General features: G+C 37.8%; 1 protein-coding gene across 4 annotated transcripts in view; it reads right to left on the bottom strand.

The window, feature by feature from the left end:
• Positions 1-20,467, bottom strand: part of STK4 (serine/threonine kinase 4) — an 88,408-nt gene that overhangs the window by 48,697 nt on the left and 19,244 nt on the right. For all 4 annotated transcript variants that reach the window (XM_072801177.1, XM_072801180.1, XM_072801178.1 and 1 more), the window contains exons 5-9: positions 19,671-19,835; positions 15,590-15,757; positions 14,557-14,694; positions 11,583-11,711; positions 10,627-10,813 (exon numbers count right to left, since the gene is read on the bottom strand). In XM_072801177.1, coding sequence (XP_072657278.1) covers positions 10,627-10,813; positions 11,583-11,711; positions 14,557-14,694; positions 15,590-15,757; positions 19,671-19,835 — 787 coding nt within the window. The remainder of the gene's footprint in view (positions 1-10,626; positions 10,814-11,582; positions 11,712-14,556; positions 14,695-15,589; positions 15,758-19,670; positions 19,836-20,467) is intronic.

Below are 20,467 nucleotides of genomic sequence, written 5' to 3'. Positions count from 1 at the left end.
GACCACCCGGTTGACATTGAACTTTATGTCCTTTCATGTTCATATTCATTTTTATAAGACTGACAATACGTAAAGCATAATGGTCACTACTCTGTCCTTAATTTCCACAATAATTCTTTTCTACCTTAATAGTAATTAATTTTGTTTAAAATTAGAGAAGTAGAGTCTGCATTTTTTTCTGTTTCATATACAAATATTTGTGAGAAAAAAAATAAGTTTTTTTTTCGAGTAATCCCTCAAATGTTTTCTTCTGGCTTGGAATAATATGCCTTATCAGAGGATTGTTCGTTTTGATTTTTAATCTAACCTTTATTAAACTTTGTTTTTGTGTGATTTTTGTTTTTGTTTTTGTTACTGGGCACTTAAGTGCTTTCCACGTAGTAACTCATTTTATTACACAAGTTATTATCCAAGTTTCTATGTCTGCTCATAAATATTCCTCTGAAGGCTCTTTGAAACCACTAAGAACCGCTGGAATCATCAGTTATATGATTCCCTGGAGGCCAACTGGAATAACTCTCCTAGTTAACTAATTTTGGCAATTGCCTCTATGTAAATCAATGTGACTTCTGGGCAGTGGTCCTTACTTCCTTAAGTCTAGTGAGCTGCCACATATCTATTCAAACAGATCTAAATTCAAATTTCAAAAGATTACTAACTAGAGCAATAGAGGTAGCACATTTAAAAAGATACAGAAGGTTGACAAGTAAGAATGATCCATACCTTGATTATTACAAACATTTCCTAACTGGTCTTCTCTTTTCTGGCCTTTTCAAACTCCACATCATCCCACTGACTCTCCTAAAAAACCATCTTGTTCTATTACTTCTCTGATCAAAATATCTTTATATTACCCTATTTACTACCTGCTGAATCAGGTTCAAACTTCTTTCTGTGGCATTCAAAGTCCTTCAATGTCTGGTCAAAACCCACCTCAGCCAAAATGAATATTCAATATATATATTTACATTTCTGACTTTGCACTTGCTAAAATAGCCTCACTCAGGCTGCGCATCTAAGTCCTTTGTTTTCCTTCTCACAAAACCTTTAATACTTGTCTGTACCGCTTGCCCAGCATTTGGCCTAGTATTATACCACCTTCAATACATAGAGGTCCTATATTCTCAACTAAGTTATGTCAACATCAAATATCATAATCTGAATCATGCAGAGTAATGTCCCAGGCATACAAGGAATGACAAAGAATAGTTACAGTACAGCAGGCTCTCCATAAATATTAGGTAATGGCAATGACAAATGTCATCCTTCCCCTTTAAACCTATAAATTCCTGGTCAGCAACAATGCCTCATTTGGCTTTTGTACATTACACAGTAAGGACATAAGTGACTACCTAATAAATACTTTTTGGCTGGCATTAGATATTTATGTTAATAAATAGATTCCAAGTTGATGTTTCTTACAGCATGAACATTTAAGAGAAGCACCTACTTTTTCTATATCGAGCCATTTAAGTTGATCAAAATACATCTCCATTCCTTTGCTGAACAAGAGTAGGCAGGTCAGAACAGCTTAGAGCACCAGAGAAATACATTCCCCTAATCAGTCAGAACTGATTTATCTGCCTCTTAGGCATTAGAGCCAAAGCATATCTTTTAGGACTCACTTTCCCCTGTTCTTCATTACTTTCATGCTACTGCTCTTAGAAAATACACTTCCCACATGGCTATTCTTGGCTCTCCTTTTACCAATTTAACTATAACGGAGCACCTTTATCTTCCCAAAAATATAGACCTTGAGCCCTTCACCCAAGTCACACTGAGATCTGGTACTTTCATATCCTAATATGTGGTCTGGCAGGGTGTTTCAAATGAATTTTCAGGCACCATGTGTCTGTGTTTTTTGGCTCATCCCAAAAGAATCAAGAATGTTAATGGTTTCCAAAGATAAAATTGAGCCCAACATCTGGACACAATTAGAAAAACTGCACAAACAATTAGGATTTAGTCTCAATTCAGGATGACCTTGACTTATTTGTGCAATTGTGAGAAAAGACTAAGGACCAAGAGTCTGCTCTTTTAGTGCAAATCCCACCCAGGAGAAAGCTTATGATAAGTGCATGGTGAACCACAACTATCTTTTGGGGAGAGAAAAAAAAAATCGAGTCAGTAATAAATTCCACAGTATTAAGATAACAGTTTGAAACTTAACAAAGGAAGGCTCAGGTAAATCCAAAGCCTAGCCTCTTTAAAATCTGCCATCGTGTATTTTGAGCTATTTAACAGATTCTCAATGCACCTGTATCTTATTGCCAAGGAATGTGAAACACACACACAGTCACTCTCTTTCTTTCACTACACACATTTTTAAAACATTACGGAAACTGACAAAATAACCTTCCTTTAGATCAACCATTTTCATGCCAGTTGCACAGGCAAAGAGGTGGTGTTTACAAAACACCATTAATACCAAGAATGAAACATAAAAACATAGCAAGCAAGAGAAAAGGAATGAGGATGAGAAAAGCAGCCTTGGTCCAATTAAAAAGCCACTGTCATTCATCAGGAGACTCATAAATGTATATTACTTACCATTTTTAAGCATTTACAGGCTTAGTATTTTATTTATTATTTTATATCATCTTAACAGTACTATGAAGTAGGAACTTTTATGCCGCATTTTTTCAGACTATGGAAAAAGGCTCAAAGAAGAGGGAAGTAACCTGCTGAGGCAGAATGAAGTATGTAAGATTCTGAGCAAGTTTCAAAGCAAAGACTGAATCCAAAGATTAATGTTCTTTCCACAGTCCCCTTTTCTTTCTCTTACCTTTATTAAGAGATACATTTCTAACAAAACGAAACGTTTTAAAGTTTTAGCTTTGGTGCCAATGCATGCAACACTCTCAGACACTGCAGAAAGTGGCAAAAACACATACAGATGCGTAATATTGTCCAACAATAGTTTTAAACACCCTGAGGGGATCAGAAATTGTATAGTAAGGCTATTGTGGTAAAATAAAATGTTAAAATACCTGCAGTACTTTATGTCTTATTTACCACCCTTGCAAAATGCTATCAATGGGGCCAGGGAGAATGAGATAGGGAACACACGAGGGAAGCAATGTTTAAACAATCCCCTCTAGACAACTGCAAGTGTAAAGAAACTAGGCTTTGAGTCAAGAATTTCCATCTTCTGCAACTCCGAAATTAGTATCTGATGGACGGTGCTGAAATAAAGTCATTTCAACAAGAGCTTGGGCTTTGGTTTTGACATGAGGAAACTTATGGCAACAATTAGGGCCTTCATGAGACTTAGGAACTTCTGGGGAACTACAAATGCACAGTGTTTTCACCACATAATACTATCACAGGAATTTGCCCAAACCATGCTCTTGAGTTGTCTTAACATAAGTATGCCACTCGCTTTAAAATCCTATTTCCAAGAGATTAATGTGGCCATTGCTCTAGAATAAAAATGGGAAGTTTCTGAATGATATGTTAGTTTTAAACAGAAACCACCCACTCACTCCCTTTTCACAGAGTCTAATTTGAAAGGCTTGAGTCAGAACTTGGGCCACTGGGAGACTGAAAGATTGATGTCATGGACTCAAGCCTTTCAAACAAGAATGCCCACTACCACCTCTACCCTTCAACACTGTACCGGAGGCCTTGGTAAGAAAGAAAAATATATAAGGATCAAAAGAAAGAAGTAAGACGGACTTCTGGGTAGTGTGGAAACAGATTAGTGAAAACTAAAGAGGCAACAAAACTGTAAGCTGCCATTGTTAATATTTACTTTGATATGCAAATAACATCCCCCAAGTCACCACCACACCAGAATTTTAAGTTTTAACATTTTATTTAATTCCTTGGTTAGTCATTTTAGCTCATGATGGTTGCAAAATTACATCCATGGTGCCGTGCTGCAGAAAGAAAGCGTCAGTTCTGGTGAAGGTCTACTGAGAAATCCGGGAAGAGAGAGAAAAAGTTTAAACTATTTTGAGACATTTTGGCAGACTTCCGTCTTATTTGAATTTTGCCAAGTATGAGGTACCCAATTTCCTACCTAAATCAAATAAAGACACTGTCCTAGTGTTGCTGCGCTTACTTAAAATAGATTTTAAAATAAATAAACGACAGTCTTGATGGAGAATAAAGCCTACCACAGAAAGGGGATTTGTGAATGTGGATGGGGACACCGTTCTAACCATGATCTGTCACAGAGCTCCCTCTACTGGTCCAGAAAAGGCACAACAATCCTGACATGGACCTAGAACCTCTCCTGTCACTTCAGATCTTCTAGCAGCGTTCTTCTATAGATAGCCTTTACCAAAAAAAAAAAAAAAAAAAAACACACTTATGTACACAAATAGAAGAAATCTTCCCAAATCCCCATACTGATATTTTATCATGGTTTTTCACGGTTCTTAACAGATGTTCCTGAGGTCTCTTTGTAAAATGGCCAGATCTCACTCCCACTCGGATCCCCTCCCCCAGCTACAACTGGATTCTTTATTGTATATTCAGATATACACAACTGAAACTCCCTCAGATGGAACACACCATTAAGCCCATCATCGGAGCAGGACCCCTTTGAGAACCATTTGTCCTTCTCTTCTGGACTCCTGGGGAATTGTAGAGTATCCAAACAACCAGCAAGGTGGGGTACATTATTGCAGGCTGAGGCTCACCAACATATAATCTGTAACATGAGCCTCAAAAACTTAATAAAGAGGCTCTGCTGAAGTGGAATAGAACATAATAAGCTTTGAAATCAAACATATCTGGCTTCAAGCCTTGGCTCTCCTATTAATCACTATGTGATCACAAGCAAGTTACTTAATCTCTTTGCAATTTTGTTTCTGCTGCAATAAAATGGGAGGTGGTTCATGATTAATACATGAAATGTTCACAAAGGATTAAGCACAATGCCTGATATATATTAAGGGCCTAATCATTAATGATTATTATTAACAGTTATAATGCCTAGTCTCCTGAGTATAATAAACAAATCATATATAATACATGATTGGTTCTAAAAAAAAGTATATCTCTGGGATCTCCTCAGAAGCCAATACGTGACTTAATTATGAGTTTTGTTGCACATTAGATCTAATGCCCATTAATGTAAGGGTGGGCGGCTTCTAAAACAAACTGGAAGTTCCGTGTAATAAAAGGAGCATACACTCTGAACTTGTTCAGCTTATCAGCACTGGCATTTACTAGCCATGTGACCATGAGCAAATAACAACCTCTCTATAAAGTTTTCCCTGGTAGGGAAAGTACAGGCATACCATCACTATAGACAGGTCAAAATGGCTGAATGAGCTGAAGCACTAAATGTCCCCACTCCTGCTCTAAACACACAAAAATCCAAGACTTAACAAAACAGAAATATTATGGTCCTCAAAACTAGAATAGGAAACTCTGCAAATGGAAAAAGCAACAAAGGAACACACAGCACTGAAGTGAATGGCCCGCTGGGAAAACTAAAACATAGAGACTAGTTTTAAACCTGATGAGGGAACAGGAACCAGGATACTGACAGAAGCCAAGACATATCTATAAAAAGGAAGCTAGTACGCAACCCCCAGCACAAAGATAGAAGCCATGACAAACTCTAACCACAAGCTCAAGGACATGGCTTAGGAATGGCTTCTGCCCATGTGAGGAGTGGAAAGAATCAACTTCTAGGAAGGTAATTTCCTTGGCTGTATCACAAGCACACTACAGAAATGAGAAATAATCTAAAGATTCCACTGGAATGAAATACCCCTTAGGGCCTTGCTGGGATACCTATGCAACTCAAGGAACATTAGAAACTTCCAAAGAAGATACTTCCCACTGAATATAACCACACAAACAAAAATCACAAAGTATAAAAAAAAATCTCACAGTATAAGAGATAGCAGACACAATAAACAGCAGAAATTAGATCCAACAACTCAAGATAACAGATTGATCTAAAAAATACCTACAAGGTATACAAGGACCTAGGTCCTCAGTCAGTTAAGTGTCCAACTCTTGGTTTTGGCTGGGGTCACGATCTCGAGGTTGTGGGATTGAGCCCCACATTGAGTTCTGCACTAAACTGAGCATGAAGCCTGCTAAGGATTCTCTCTCCTCTCCCTCTGCCCCTCCCCCCCCACATGCTCTCTCTCACTCTCTCAAAAATATTAAAATATACCTTGAAATAAAGACATTTATAATATTCAAAGAGAAAAAGGAACATTTGTAAGACAAGACTAGAACACTGCAAAAGAAGAAAAACCAGATTTAAAAATAACTAATTAAAACTTTTAAGTGGGGAGCCTAGGTGGCTCGGTTAAGTGTCTGTCTTCAGCTCAGGTCATGATCCTGGGGTCCTGGGATCAAGCTCTACATCAGGCTCCCTGCTTAGCAGGGAGCCTGCTTCTCCCTCTGCCCCTCCCCTGCTTATGTTTGCTCTCTTCCACATAAATACATGAAATCTAAAAAACAAAACAAAACAAAACTTCTAGGAAGTAAAAAAATTTATCCATGGAAATAAACTTGTCTGGGTCAAACCACTGATTCGATGTGGCTAAAAAAAAGAATGACAGAGTTAGAAAATAAATCTAGAGAAAACACCCAGAAAGTGGCACAGAGATTTAAAACATGGGAAATAAAAAGGAAAAATGGATATAAAGGAAGAAATCAAGTGTCCTGATAGCTGCTTTTAGTCTTGTGGAATGTGAAGTGGTATAAACTTCAGAGGACACAGTATGGCAGTCTCACAATAGGACAAATACACATGAAACTATTCAAATACTTCTGAAAACTTATCCTAGGAATACTAAAAAGAAGGAACATTTATATGCAAGATGTTCCCTGCAGAGTTATTTATAACAGTGAAAAATTAGGAACAACCAAAATGTCCAGCAACAGGTAAATGATTTAAAAAAACAGTTAAGTATGAAAAATGAAAACAGGGACTTTGCAGCGACATGGAAAATGCATACCCTTATTAAGTGAAAATAATCAGAAAACAGAGTATCTATGTAAATTATTACTATTATTATAAGAACCATACAGGCACATGCTCAAAAACAGGCCTCCAGTGCTTCATCTCATTCAATCATCTTGACCTGTCTATAGTGGTATGTCTTCAGTTCAATATTAGTCATGTTATACAACCTTTATAAAGGTGTGGACTATTTGAACCATAAAGGACAATGAAAGTACATAAGTTTCATAATTCTTTAATTTTACTGATTAAGGCACGAGGAGGCCCGTACAAGGAAAGTGACTTCTCCAAAACAACACAAATTGCTAGATCTGAGCCAAGCCTGGTCAGATACTTTCCTTTAAATGTTTAAAACTAATTCTAAAGAAATGGAATGATATATGAGATTTGCTTTAAATTAACTGAATTTATTTTCTTTGAGGAGGCTGAAATATGATGGGCAGTGAATTAATCAGGTTTGAAACTGGGTGACAGGACACTGGGGTCATTCATGGTATTAATTTGTGCAATTATGTATGTTTTAATTTCTCATGACAAGAAGTTTAACTCCTAAAACCATAAATGGTAAAGATCTCAAAGTAAGTGGCAAATCTGTCAAACCTGTGGCCTAAAAACTGAATTAAAAGACCTGTAGCAGATTAATGATGAACTGAGTTTATTTAATGTCACTCAGATGTGATTGCTGCGGTTTTTAAACAGTTTTCCATCATGACTATAAAAAAGAGGCATGTTTCTCATTAGACATGCTAAGCCATCCAAGCTCAGAAACTGAACAAACAACCCACTGAATTAATTAGCACTTTAAATACATTTGGAAAATTACATTTGGAATAAAATTAATTCTTTAAATAAAAAAAGGGCAGATTTTCCGTAACATGTGCATGCACCACACATGTTATTGGGCCAGCCTCCTTACACTATAAGCGATTATAATCATCTGTATGATTAAAGCCCTTAAGACAAGTAGAAGAAGATAAAGCACCAGAGTTCGTGAAAAGACTAGAGGTCAGCAGCTCCCAACTATGAAACAAACTTTCCTAACAAATCACACTGGCTACTGAAAAGAAAAAGAAAAGAAAAAGAAAGAAAAAGAAAAAAAAAGAAAAAGAAAAAGAAAAAGAAAAAGAAAAAGAAAAAGAAAAAGAAAAAGAAAAAGGAGAAGAGAAGAGAAGAGAGAAAAAAGAAAAAAGAAAAAAGAAAAAAGAAAAAAGGAAAGAAGGAAAGGAAAGGAAAGGAAAGGAAAGGAAAGGAAAGGAAAGGAAAGGAAAGGAAAGGAAAGGAAAGGAAGAAAGGAAAAGACAAGCTAAATTTAGTACATAGCATTCACTTGACAATTTACATAACACCAAATGTATATCTAGGGTGTTCTGATCTCAAGTGCAGGGGATGAAACACACCTAAGAACACTGAATGAGGTTAGAATTTAAAGGGACTAGCAAGGTGACAATGTTTTTATAAACTCTTATAAATATTCATTTTTAAGGCCATAAAAAGTGAGAAGAAGAAAGAGGGAGGGGGCAAAAAAAAGTTCTTAAAGTAATCCAAAGTTCGAAGCCCTAGTTTATAGGACACACAATGACACCAGCAGTATTTTTGGTCAGACTTCTTTACTGAAAATAACTTTAGAAAATAAATAAAATTTAACATACTAATGATCCTATTACCAATTATATTTACTTTTAATAACTGATTTATTTACCCCCAGCTGTTGCAATACTTTTTTACAGTCTTTCTCCTAAGTACACATTAACATATGTTAATTTATCTTTTTACTTTTGTAAAACTGGGGAATGCTATAATTCTGCTTCCTTCTTTTCTCACTTTACAACATATCATAAGTATTTTCCTAACTCACAAAGTATTGTCCCAAAACAGGATTTTTAATATTTTTGTATTGTATAATTAGTCCCCCTTATGGATGTATCATAATTTATTTGACCAATCATCTATTAAACATTTAAATTAATCCAATTTTTTTTTATAATTATAAGTAACATATCTGGAAAAATTCTTAAATATAATTTCTCTATCTTCAATTATTTTCTTGGACCTGATTCCTAGAAGTGGAATGTACTGGATCAAAGGTCTGAACTTTTTAAACTCCTGATGCATACTACATTCCAGAAAAGTTATACCAATTTACACATCCATCAACAGCACTATTACTCTTTCACCACCTGTACCCCTCTGACCAGAATCCTAACACAGATAATGAGTCTTGGCCCCAAAAGAGAAAAAAGAAAAATAGAAAACCTTTTCTCTTCATAAACAAAGACTTGATTATAAACACATAGACCTGAAAGGTGAAAAGCAGAGTGGGCTGCCTGGGGCCCACAGCCTAGACTGGCTTGCTCCAGTCACGATAAATGGGCTATGGCTCCCCTGTGCTGATCTACCCTTCTCTTGCCTATAGGACTCTGTGTTACACTGCTCCCTCTGTGGAACACCTCCACCCACCCTACTCCCTGCCAACCTTCCTGCCTTCTCCTTCAGAAATTCTTCAGTAATCCCTAATCCAGACTGAATACTCTCATTCTGCTTTACCAAGCCCCTGGATTAGCTCTATTTTCGAACTTGTTTCATACACTGACGTGTCATTAATTAGTGGTCTGTCCCCCACACAAGACAACGAATTCCTTGGGTGCAAGGACTGTTTTTTCAGCATCTAGCAAAGTACTTGAATACAGCATTGAAGAAAAATTCATGAAATGAATTAATCACAAAGCAAAGGGTCTAGAGCAGGGGTCACAAAACTTTTTCTGTCTATAAAGAACCAGAGAAAAGCAGTGAATGGCCCCATTTCAGGCTTTGGGGGCCATACAGTCTCTGTCACAACTGGTCACTCCGCCTCTGTGGTACAAAAGCAGTCAAAGACAGTATGTAAATGAATGGATATGGCTATGTTCCAATAAAACTTTATTGCCAAAAGCAGGTAGTGGGCTGGATTTGCCCTGTGAACCATAGTTTGACAGTCCCTGTTTAAAGGAAGGACTTTTAAACTTTAAAAAGGGGGGGGGGATGGACAGATTATAAAAAGATCATAATGACTTAAGCCTATGCAAAGCTCAGACTAAAATGTGCATCCAGAGCTCAATTAGTACCATTTGTATCCCCAATTCCTTTCCTCTGTGATACAGAGATTAAGGGAAGGGAAGCAACAGAGGAGCAGAGTGGCAGACAGCACCCTGAGAGCCAAGCACCAGTGTCAGGACAAGGCCACAGGCCAAAAAGGAGAGTGGGATAAGATTTCAACTAGAAGGGACTTGATAGGATTTTCAAAGCTGTACAGTCATCCTGACTACAGACTGAGTATTGGTAAACCTGGGTTAGATCCACAGAAAACAGAAATCGACTGAAGATACCTATAGTAAATAGCTCAGAATCACATCCCATTTTGAACTATGTATCAAAACAATACAAATATATTTGCCTCCACAGATCAAAGAAAAGGAGAAAATGACAACATTCGATGAGAGGTGGCTATTCCAACTCAAAAGAAAGACCTTCCTCATTGCTGATGCTTTCTTGCCTCTGATGCCTCAGGTCAGCTCTCCCCTCCTGCACCCACCCCTGCACAATCAGAAAGTGACTCCAGCCTGAGTCCATGTGGACCATGAGAGCTTGTTTTCTCTGGAATTTGCAGGGGTTGTCTGAGAAGGGAGTATATTTAACCAGAGCCTTACTTTTCATGGTCCCTTCCTCTTCCTCATCCTCTGTGTTGATCACCATGGTGCCCAGCTGTGATGGCAATGTGTCCCCGTGCTCAATCATAGTGCTGGCCCCATCACTTGTGGTGCTGGCTACCCGGACGGTGCCCATCTCATCACCTGCTGCTCGAACCATTGTGCCAGAGTCCATCTCATCCTCCTCCTGTGAGAGGACAAACCTCAAATCAGGGCTAACTGGATTGAAAGGTTTTGAATTATTATTCATCTCGGGGCAAGCATTTCTGGATTTGACGCTGATTGGGATTCTAGACCCACAGAACTGAGGGTCTTAGAACCTACTTAACCAAAGAAGACCACAAAGTCAGGCAAGCAAGAGCCAGAAACATCCTCCCCCTCTCCCCTTCCTATATCCTCTTCAAAGTTTTATAACAGAGGGGCATCCGGCTGGCTCAATCAAAGGAGCCCTCAACTCTTGATCTCAGGGCAGTGAGTTTGAGCCCCACATTGGGTGGGGAGATTATAAATAATTTTTTTTCTAAAAAAAAGGGGGGTTTACAACATAGATCTAAGAAGCTGAGGTGCACACCCTTGGAATCTCAGGCTTGTGAGGGAGTCCATGAGTGTAAAATCTACATTTTAGTATGGATCCTTGATTCTCCAAAAGGGCACACAAAAAAACAAATCTCCGATCCGAGCATTCGTTTTTCCGAATAAAAAAATTGAAGAAAAAAATAAATTAAATTGAGAAAATGATATGGGGCAAAACAGTAAAATTTGAAAGTGTCTTAGGAAGCGCTATAAGAAGGCCAGCCTCAGCAAGACATTACCAGTGGCCAGGACAGGACATAGTCATTCAGGAAGTGTCTTCAGCTCCAGGCGGACTTGTTAGCCCCTACTCATCTCAACTGACCCGGCAATCATAAAATAACATGCATTCATGCCTGAGGCCCACAGCACTGCCTGCCACTCACGGAGTTCTCTTCATCATCCTGGTCCACCTCCCGCTGCTGGGCTTCCTGGCGTTTCAGCTTCACATCCATGGCCTCGTTAATTAAGTCCCGCAGTATTGACACTCCCTTGGCACTTTTGACAAACGGGTGCTTAAAAGAGAAAGTAGACAACACTGGCAATGGTTTATAGGGCACCAGTGCATACACAGTACCCAGCACACAGTAGGTACTGGATAATAGCTGCTTAATCAACAAATCTCATCTTTCTCTATTAATAGCTGTGAAACCACACTCACTCTATCACTCTGACTGCACATTCAGGCTTTGCCCATCTTTTTCAGCCTGGCTGCGAAGTCTCTGTTTCTGTCTGCCAAATCTAGAGATTTTCAACAGAGTGGTACCACCCCCTAGAGGAAGTTTTCTAAACATGTTGGGAGCTTGTCACCATGTTTGGAGAACACCAATGGTGTGTGAGGAAAAGCAGGGACACCAGCACTCCTTCCAAGTGTGGAAGAGTCCTGCACAACAACGAACTGGGGCACTTTGTGCACACCTTTCAAATGTCTCAGAGTATATGTATACTTTAGTAAATAATACCAAAAATGTTTTTCAAGAGACAAGCAAAAAGTCCGGTAATTTAGGGGATGATTTTGGAGGGGGCTTAAATGTCATAAAGACATTGTTTAAATATCAGTGAACAATTTATTCATCCCGTTTATTCCTTCCATACAATGTACTACACAGCATTTCTGACAAAGTTAGATAAAAAGGGATTTTAACACAAAAGCATAGTTACTACAGAAATACTAAAACTGGTCACAAATATCTAACAGATGTAAACTCAAATATCAATCAGCAAAGATACTTGAAACACAAGGATACTGTGGAATTTCACTTATAAAAAAAAGGCTTGAATATTATTAATATTAGCACTACCTTACAATTTTCTTATCTTGCTTGTTGTACAAGGAATCCATGCTGTGAAAGTTACCTATGGAAATTCCTTTTTTTTTTTTTTTTTTTTTGAGATTTCATTTATTTATTCATGAGAGACACACACAGAGAGAGAGAGAGAGAAGCAGAGACAGAGGCAGAGGTAGAAGCAGGCTCCATGCAGGGAGCCCGACGTGGGACTCGATCCCGGGTCTCCAGGATCATGCCCTGAGACAAAGGTGGCGCTAAGCTAAACCGCTGAGCCACCCGGGCTCCCAACATATGGAAATTCTTTTTGAGGGGTTTCCTGTTGTCTTCTCAACTTATTCTGTGTTGTCCCCAGTGTTTCTCTTTGAAACTCGTTCTCTATCGCCCAGCACCCACCAGAGGATATGGTCTCTAAATGTTTGTAAGTACTCAAACTGAGAGAATGCCTCAGCATGTGCTGGGGCTGCAAAAAAGATTTCCATAAAACCACCAATACCCCATCCTGGCAGGAAAAGAATGTGCCAATACACTTAGAAATAAGAGCCAGCTCATTTGGAAGAATATCATATTTCCTTGTTCTCTCTTCTCTTCATTTGGAAAAATCTATGACTATTTCCCTCTTCTTATCAGATACAAATAAGCCTGGTCTGTTATTATTTAACATCATTTTTATGCTAGCATCTACCCATTCATTGTCCTATATAGCTTGAATAGAATGATTTCTGTTCTTACTGCTTCTAAATCTAAACTCATTTATGGGGGACGCCTGCGTGGCTCAGTGGTTGAGTGTCTGCCTTTAGCTCAGGTCATGATCCCAGAGGCCTGGGATCCAGTCCTGCATAGAGCTCCCCACAGGGAGCCTGCTTCTCCCTCTGCCTATGTCTCTGCCTCTATCTCTGTGTCTCTCATGAATAAATAAATAAAATCATTAAAAAAATAAAATAAACTCACTTATGATTCTAGGTCCAGGTATATAACTATCTCATTATATCTGCAGTTTCAGTCAAGCTAGAGCCTATTGCTATACTGACAAATATTTAATTATAAATCTTTATGTCTCCATTATATCATACACATTACACTAGCTTTTTTTAAATTATGAACATAAACAGATTTCATGATTTATGAATTTCAATCCAGAACAGGAGTAGAAGTATTAAATATACATATTGGTTAAAAAAGGGGGAAGAGGAGAAATACTGGGTCTGACACAGCTGAAAACCATTGGCCTAGCCCAAAACAACCATAGATATTTGTCAAATCCACATCATACTACTTTTAATATGGGTAAAACAGCATTCAAAGTTATACACATTATGCCACTTAATCTTCACCATAGAAGAGGCAGATAAACTTTGTCTCCATTTTACAGATAAGAAAACTAAAGCAACAGAGAGGTTATATTATTTGCCCCAGGTCACAAAGCTAGTAAACAGGGAGCCAGGATTCAAATCTGGGCAGTGTGATTCCTAAATCCAATCTCCTAATCACTGAGCAGCTGGCCTGCAAACTGTTCCCATCCTTCCAGGCCCACGCTCCGAGGTGACCTGCTCCAGGAGAGCAGTCTCAGTACCGCCAGCCCTAAGTGGCCTCCTCTCATCTGGACCTACAAGGGCACCTACCATTAATCTCAGTTCCTCATCAGAACAGGGTAGATTAGTGGGCACTCCTGCTTTGGAACCTAGAAGACCTAGGCTCTAGTTGCAGCTCTGTTGCTTCTCAGCTGAATGACTTTAAATAAGTTAACCTTTCTAAGCTTCCATTTTTTCACCTATGAAACTGAAATAATACCCATCCCTCACAGGGCCTCTATGATGATTATATGGCACCCAGCACACAGCAGGTGCTTACTAAATGTCAGTTCCCAGTCTCTGACCCCCACAGAGCCCTCCATTTTCTTGCACTACTGTCTTGTTCAATGATTTAACATTCTCTCCTACTCTGTTAGATTCAAAGCTCCCTAGAGGCAGAGAATGTCTTATACTTCTTTACCATCTCCAAGCAGGTGAGTTGACATCTTTTGGCCAGTACGTGAATGAAACAGAGGGAGGCAGCATCGTGGGGAGACTCATACCTGTAGGAGTTGAGTGGCTGTGGCTCTCTGCTCAGGGCTCTTTACAAGACATTGCTTCACAAAATCCATGAAGTTATCGGACCATAGCTCTGGCTTTCGAAATGTAGGGGGAGGGTTGGTGGGAATCATAAAGATGGCCTAGTTAAAAAAAAAAAAAAAATTGGTTTTCTTGGTAAAAGTGGTGTACTAATAAAAATATGACTAGAGATACCTCTGAAATTGGAAAAAAAAATTTTCCTCTTATCCACTGATAAGCCCATCCAACACCAACAAAAGTCTAAGTGTCTCAAAGTGGGAAGTATGACAATTAGAGAAGTTGATATAGCTCTCTCTCTCTCCCTCTTTCATATGTATTCTTGTCGCCTCAACCTCACGATATCTAGCAAGGTTTTTTTGGTTGTTGCTAACCACTGTACGCTGGCTTTCAAAGTGAAAAGGCAAGAGCTGAGAGAGCATCAATATCCTGACAGTAATCTCAGCCCCACAGTTGTCAAAGTTCCCTCCCCCATAAAGGTCATCATCACCACAGGATATGAGCAGTAACTGCAAGGAGATCATAAACCTGGAAGTCCCACAAATTACAAGGAATTCATTAACCTCCAGGCCAAGCCAATTTAATGTATTTGAAAAAACAAAAAAAAAAGCCAAAATACCGGAACACCACATTGGAGTTAAATTCTAACTATTTTAAAAAATTAAAACTACTATTTACTGAGTTTCCAATAAAAGAAGAGCCAGAATTTAAAAAAAAAAAAAAAAAAAAAACCTCTATAATAAGCAGCTTATATTCTTTAAATCTACCAGTAAATCCTCTCACCCTTCCCCACTCCTCCCCCTCAAAAAAGAGGGAACTTATCTTTGAACACATGAGTACTTGAGTTGATCATTGATTACAACTAGTGGAGTCTATACTGACAGTTATCAATTATATACAACTCATTCATTTACTGTTAGATATCTAAATCAAGTAAGTAAGTAAGTCACTAACTTTCTAATGATGACCAGTAGCTAATCACCCTGCTGGTGTCCTTACCCTCATTGGATGGATATCGGCATATGGGGGCTTTCCCTCAGCCATTTCTATGGCAGTTATTCCCAATGACCAGATGTCTGCCACACAGTTGTATCCAATTTCCTGAATCACTTCTGGAGCCATCCAAAATGGTGTCCCTATCACTGTATTCCGTTTGGCCATGGTATCCTAAAACAGAGAAGGGTAGAGATTAACGTTAAGCTTTAAAACTATCGAGGAAAGGAGACTTTTCGAACAATAAGAAACATCTTGTACTTGGAATATATATAAAAACCATACTCAAGGCATGATCGAGCAGGTCACAAAAAAAATTCAAATGACCTAGAAACATAGAAGACTTTGAATTCTTAAAACACACACATTAAAAAACCCACAAAAATAACAAACACTAAAATGAAGTTGACAAAACTTTCAAAGATTAATAATAACTAGTGTTGGTAACAGTACAGAAAGTCAAGCACTGGGCAGCCCAGGTGGCTCAGCGGTTTAGTGCCACCCTCAGCCCAGGGTGTGATCCTGGAGACCCGGGATCGAGTCCCATGTCAGGCTTCCTGCATGGAGCCTGTTTCTCCCTCTGCCTGTGTCTCTGCCTCTCTCTCTCTCAGTGTCTCTCTCATGAATAAATAAATAAAATCTTAAAAAAAAAAAAAAAAAAAAAGAAAGTCAAGCACTACTTGACTCTAGCATTACTAGAGTATAAATCAGTACAAGTTTTTCTGGGCAATTTGGCAATATTTGTCAACTTAAATATCCATATCCTTTGGTCTGAATCTTTTTCCAGAAATGTATCCTATATGCAGGTACCTAAGATATACACACAAGTGTTAGAAAAATATTTGTAGGAGAGGTGGGAAAAATAAAAAGGAAATAACCCAAATGACCATCTAAAAGGGGGTAAATGAAACACAATAAATATCCACCGTATTTTTTTTTAATTTTTATTTATTTATGATAGTCACAGAGAGAGAGAGAGAAAGGCAGAAACACAGGCAGAGGGAGAAGCAGGCTCCATGCACCGGGAGCCCGACGTGGGATTTGATCCCGGGTCTCCAGGATCACGCCCTGGGCCAAAGGCAGGCGCTAAACCGCTGCGCCACCCAGGGATCCCTCGTATTTTTTTTTTTTTAAGATTTATTTAAGGGCGCATGAGTGGCTCAGGTGGTAAGTGAACAGGTCTTGATTTCGGCTCAGGTCATGATCTCAGGCTCCAGGGATTGAACCCCAGGTCCAGCTCCCCACTTGGCAAGGAATTTGCTTTTCTCCTTCTCTCTCTGTCCCTCCCAACCTCCCCCACCTTCATTCACTTTCTCTCTCTCTCTCAAATAAATATATTTAAAAGATGTATTTATTTATTTGAGAGAGAGAGAGTGCATGTGAGTGGGGGGGGGGCCAGGGAGGTGGCAGGGGCAGAGGGAAGAATGCTCTCTGCTAAGCATTGAGTGCTGGCTCAATCCCAAAACCCTGAGATCATGACGTGAGCTGAAATCAAGAGTCAGGCCCACTGAGACACCCAGATGCCCCATCCACCATATTTCTTTAAAAAGGAGGCGTGGAAAAAATGTATAAGACATATTATAAAAAGAAAATTAGATGGCAAAATTATATATAATATATAATCATGTTGCATACATTATATGACAAATCAGTAACCAATAATAATAAATACTGTTGTTATATGGCTAGCAAAAGAAAAATCTCAATACACACTGAACTATTAACAATAGTTACACCTAGAAGGTAGAATCACAAAGGACTTTTACTTTCCATCCCATTATTTCTACAACACTCTGATGGTTTACATGGAGATACAGAACAAGTGCTGTCAAAAAATTAAAAAAGAAAAATCATGTGTATGTGTCTATGTATACATATAATTTTTCTTTTTATTATATACATCAATTTTATAAAATGTATATATAAAGTCTTAGTTTGAGGCTTAAAAAATATGAATCTAGCACACATAGGCAAATAACTATTTGCCTACTTCCCCAGAATGGTGTGGCCTTAATGAAAGAGAACCTTTCCAGAGCTCCTGTATTTTAGGAAGAGGACGATTTTAAACAGAACTAAATATGCAGTAGGAGTCCCCATCATCATCATTCCTGTTCCTTCTGAAATGCCTGTGGCTTCAGTTAGGCTATGCCAGTCAGGAACAAATGACAGGTGATATTTTTAAATTGATCTCACTTTGTTGATTCTATGTAAAAAACTAGCACAGGAACTACCTTAGTGCTTAGTCATTTCCTTTGCTCTGAAACTTAAATTTGCAGTTTTCAAATGGTGGTACTCAAGTTGTTTTTGAGGATTATATCCTTGAAATACTCATCATTTAGAAAAGAGTATTTTGGATACCTAGAAATTTTCTGAAAACTAAGATTAATGAGTGGATACTAACCCAGCCTGATCTGTATTACAAAGTTATACTAATGCATAGCATAACAAGGGAAAATATTAAGTTCAGAACAGACTATGGCTATGTATGTCTGTATTTATACATATACATAAACACACACATATATAACTTGAAGATACAATTAAAATGTTACTCCAAATTACCAAGCAAAGGACAAAAAAGCAACTGGGCATCAGGCTAGTCATTTGTAAAACTCTATACTTAATTTCCTAACTTATACTTTTCACCAAAAAAAGTTCAAATAGGTTGAAAATTTAAATACAAAGCACAAAACCTAGAAAGTACTAAAAGAAAGTATAGATGAACAGCTATATAATGTTAGAGCAAAAAAAGACTTTAAAGGTGACATCAAAGGCAGAAACCATAACATGAAAGGGAGGTGGATTTCCCTATATAAAATTTGGAAACTTTGGTGTTTAAAGAAAAATCATAATGAAAGTAAAAAGATAACTAGCAAACTACAAAAAGATGTTTCAACATATATAACATAGGATTAATAATTTTAATATAAAATTTTTAAGTTTTGATTTACCTTTTTCAGCAGATTTTTTAGAAGGTCCAACACAATTAGGAAAATTAAGATGAACAGTTAAGTTCCAAAAGAAGAATTATAAATGGCCAATAATCAAATGTAAAAATATTGTTTCAAAAATGATTTAAAAATACAACTTATTGCTCATTCAGCATTGGCAAATATGAGAGAAAATGAATACATCCTTTTTTTAAATTAATTATTTTATTTATTTAAGTAGGCTCCACACCCAATATGGGGCTTTAACTCATGACCCTGAGATCAAAGGTCACATGCTCTATTAACTGAGCCAGCCAGGCCCCTCCAAAATGGACACATTCATATATTACAGTTGGGAGCATAAACTGTTCCCTAGAAGCACTTTATGTGTTAACAACAAAATCTTTTGAAAGGTCAGAAATTACAATATGGAATAAGTTTCTGATTTTCTTTTTTAAACAGCAAAGCAATTTTTGTGCCATTGCAATACCTATTAAACTCCCTAATATAATCTAGGCAGATTTAAAAACAAAAACCAAAAAACTCTACCTGATACCAACTCTAAACAAACAAAAAAATATTTTTTCTACTGCCCAAGAAAACTGTTTGATATATTATATTGTTATGAATTTTAGTACTACCTGTCCAGAACTGTTTCTATTTTTCTACTTCTATATCATATATACTTAGATATTTTTCAAAACCAAATAATTCTACATTTCCTGTTTTGAAACGTGGTTTTTTTCAATGCCATGCCCTGGTGAGGTGGGAGGAGACTCAAAAGACTATCCTGGAACCGGACAAGGAGAGTGTTTTCAGTAAAGTAAATGCCAACTGCTACCGCGTTGAGATGGTGTTACATCTTATTCTGCAAGGAAAGCAGTTTGGACTGAATTTTTCTTCATTTTGTAAATTTAAACTTCTACTCTATCATTTCTTGTTTCAGCTTTTATTTTTATCAAAGTTCAGTCACGGGACCTAAATGCCAGGAAAGGACCTAAAATAACCTACTACCTCTTTCGCAACTTAGTGGCACCTTCTATAACCTTTTTATGAATACAATGAAATTGCGTATTTTATTTTAAAAAATTACTAAATGAAAACAATTCCTTCTCAGGATAGAGCTGAAAGTTACCAGAAGTAACATTTTTACTTACTGTAAGTTGACCTGCTACCCCAAAATCTGCAAGTTTTGCATGTCCTTCTGTATTTAGCAAAATATTTCCTGCCTTGATATCCCGATGTATTTTTCTCATAAAATGAAGGTATTCCAGTCCCTTAAGTGTTGATTGTAATATTGTAGCTATCTCATCTTCTGTTAACTAAAAAGAGAATGGAAAATTAAAATTCTATCAGTTTATATCATTTTACATTCAAAAAAGGCAAAAATTAGATCCAAGTGCCCTTCCTAGAATATAAGATCGTATTCAACCTGTGACAGCATTTGACAGCTTACACCATCACTCCATTAACCCCTACTAAAGTTACATCTCCTATCCCATCTCTCCCCAAACATCAGATTCATGTACCTGACCACAACATCTTCAACTGAATACCTAACAAGCATCATGTAAGCATAACATGTCAAAATCAAATTTTTTATTTCTACTGTTACCCTACTCATCTACTTACCACTCGCCCAACCTACTTATTCTTCCCACAGTCTTCTCAGGGAAAGGCAGTTTGAATTGCCCTGGCTGAAAACCTGGAGGTCATCTTTGGTTCTTCCCTATGTTCAAAATATATCCATATATATCCTCTGTAATCACTAATCACTATGGTCCAAGCCACCAGCATGCCCTGCCTAAACTATCCAAATAATTTCCTAACTGGTCTTCCTAACTGCTTCTGCCCTTGACCCTTGACAATGTCTTTTCCACATGGCAGTGAGCCATAATGAGCCAAAATGAAAGCCAGGTATGCTCAAAATTTTCCAATGGCTTCCTGAGCCACT

Source organism: Canis lupus, chromosome 26 (genome assembly GCF_048164855.1).
Source record: "Canis lupus baileyi chromosome 26, mCanLup2.hap1, whole genome shotgun sequence".
Taxonomy (NCBI): Eukaryota; Metazoa; Chordata; class Mammalia; order Carnivora; family Canidae; genus Canis; species Canis lupus.
This window is presented reverse-complemented; position numbering and strand designations above follow the sequence as displayed.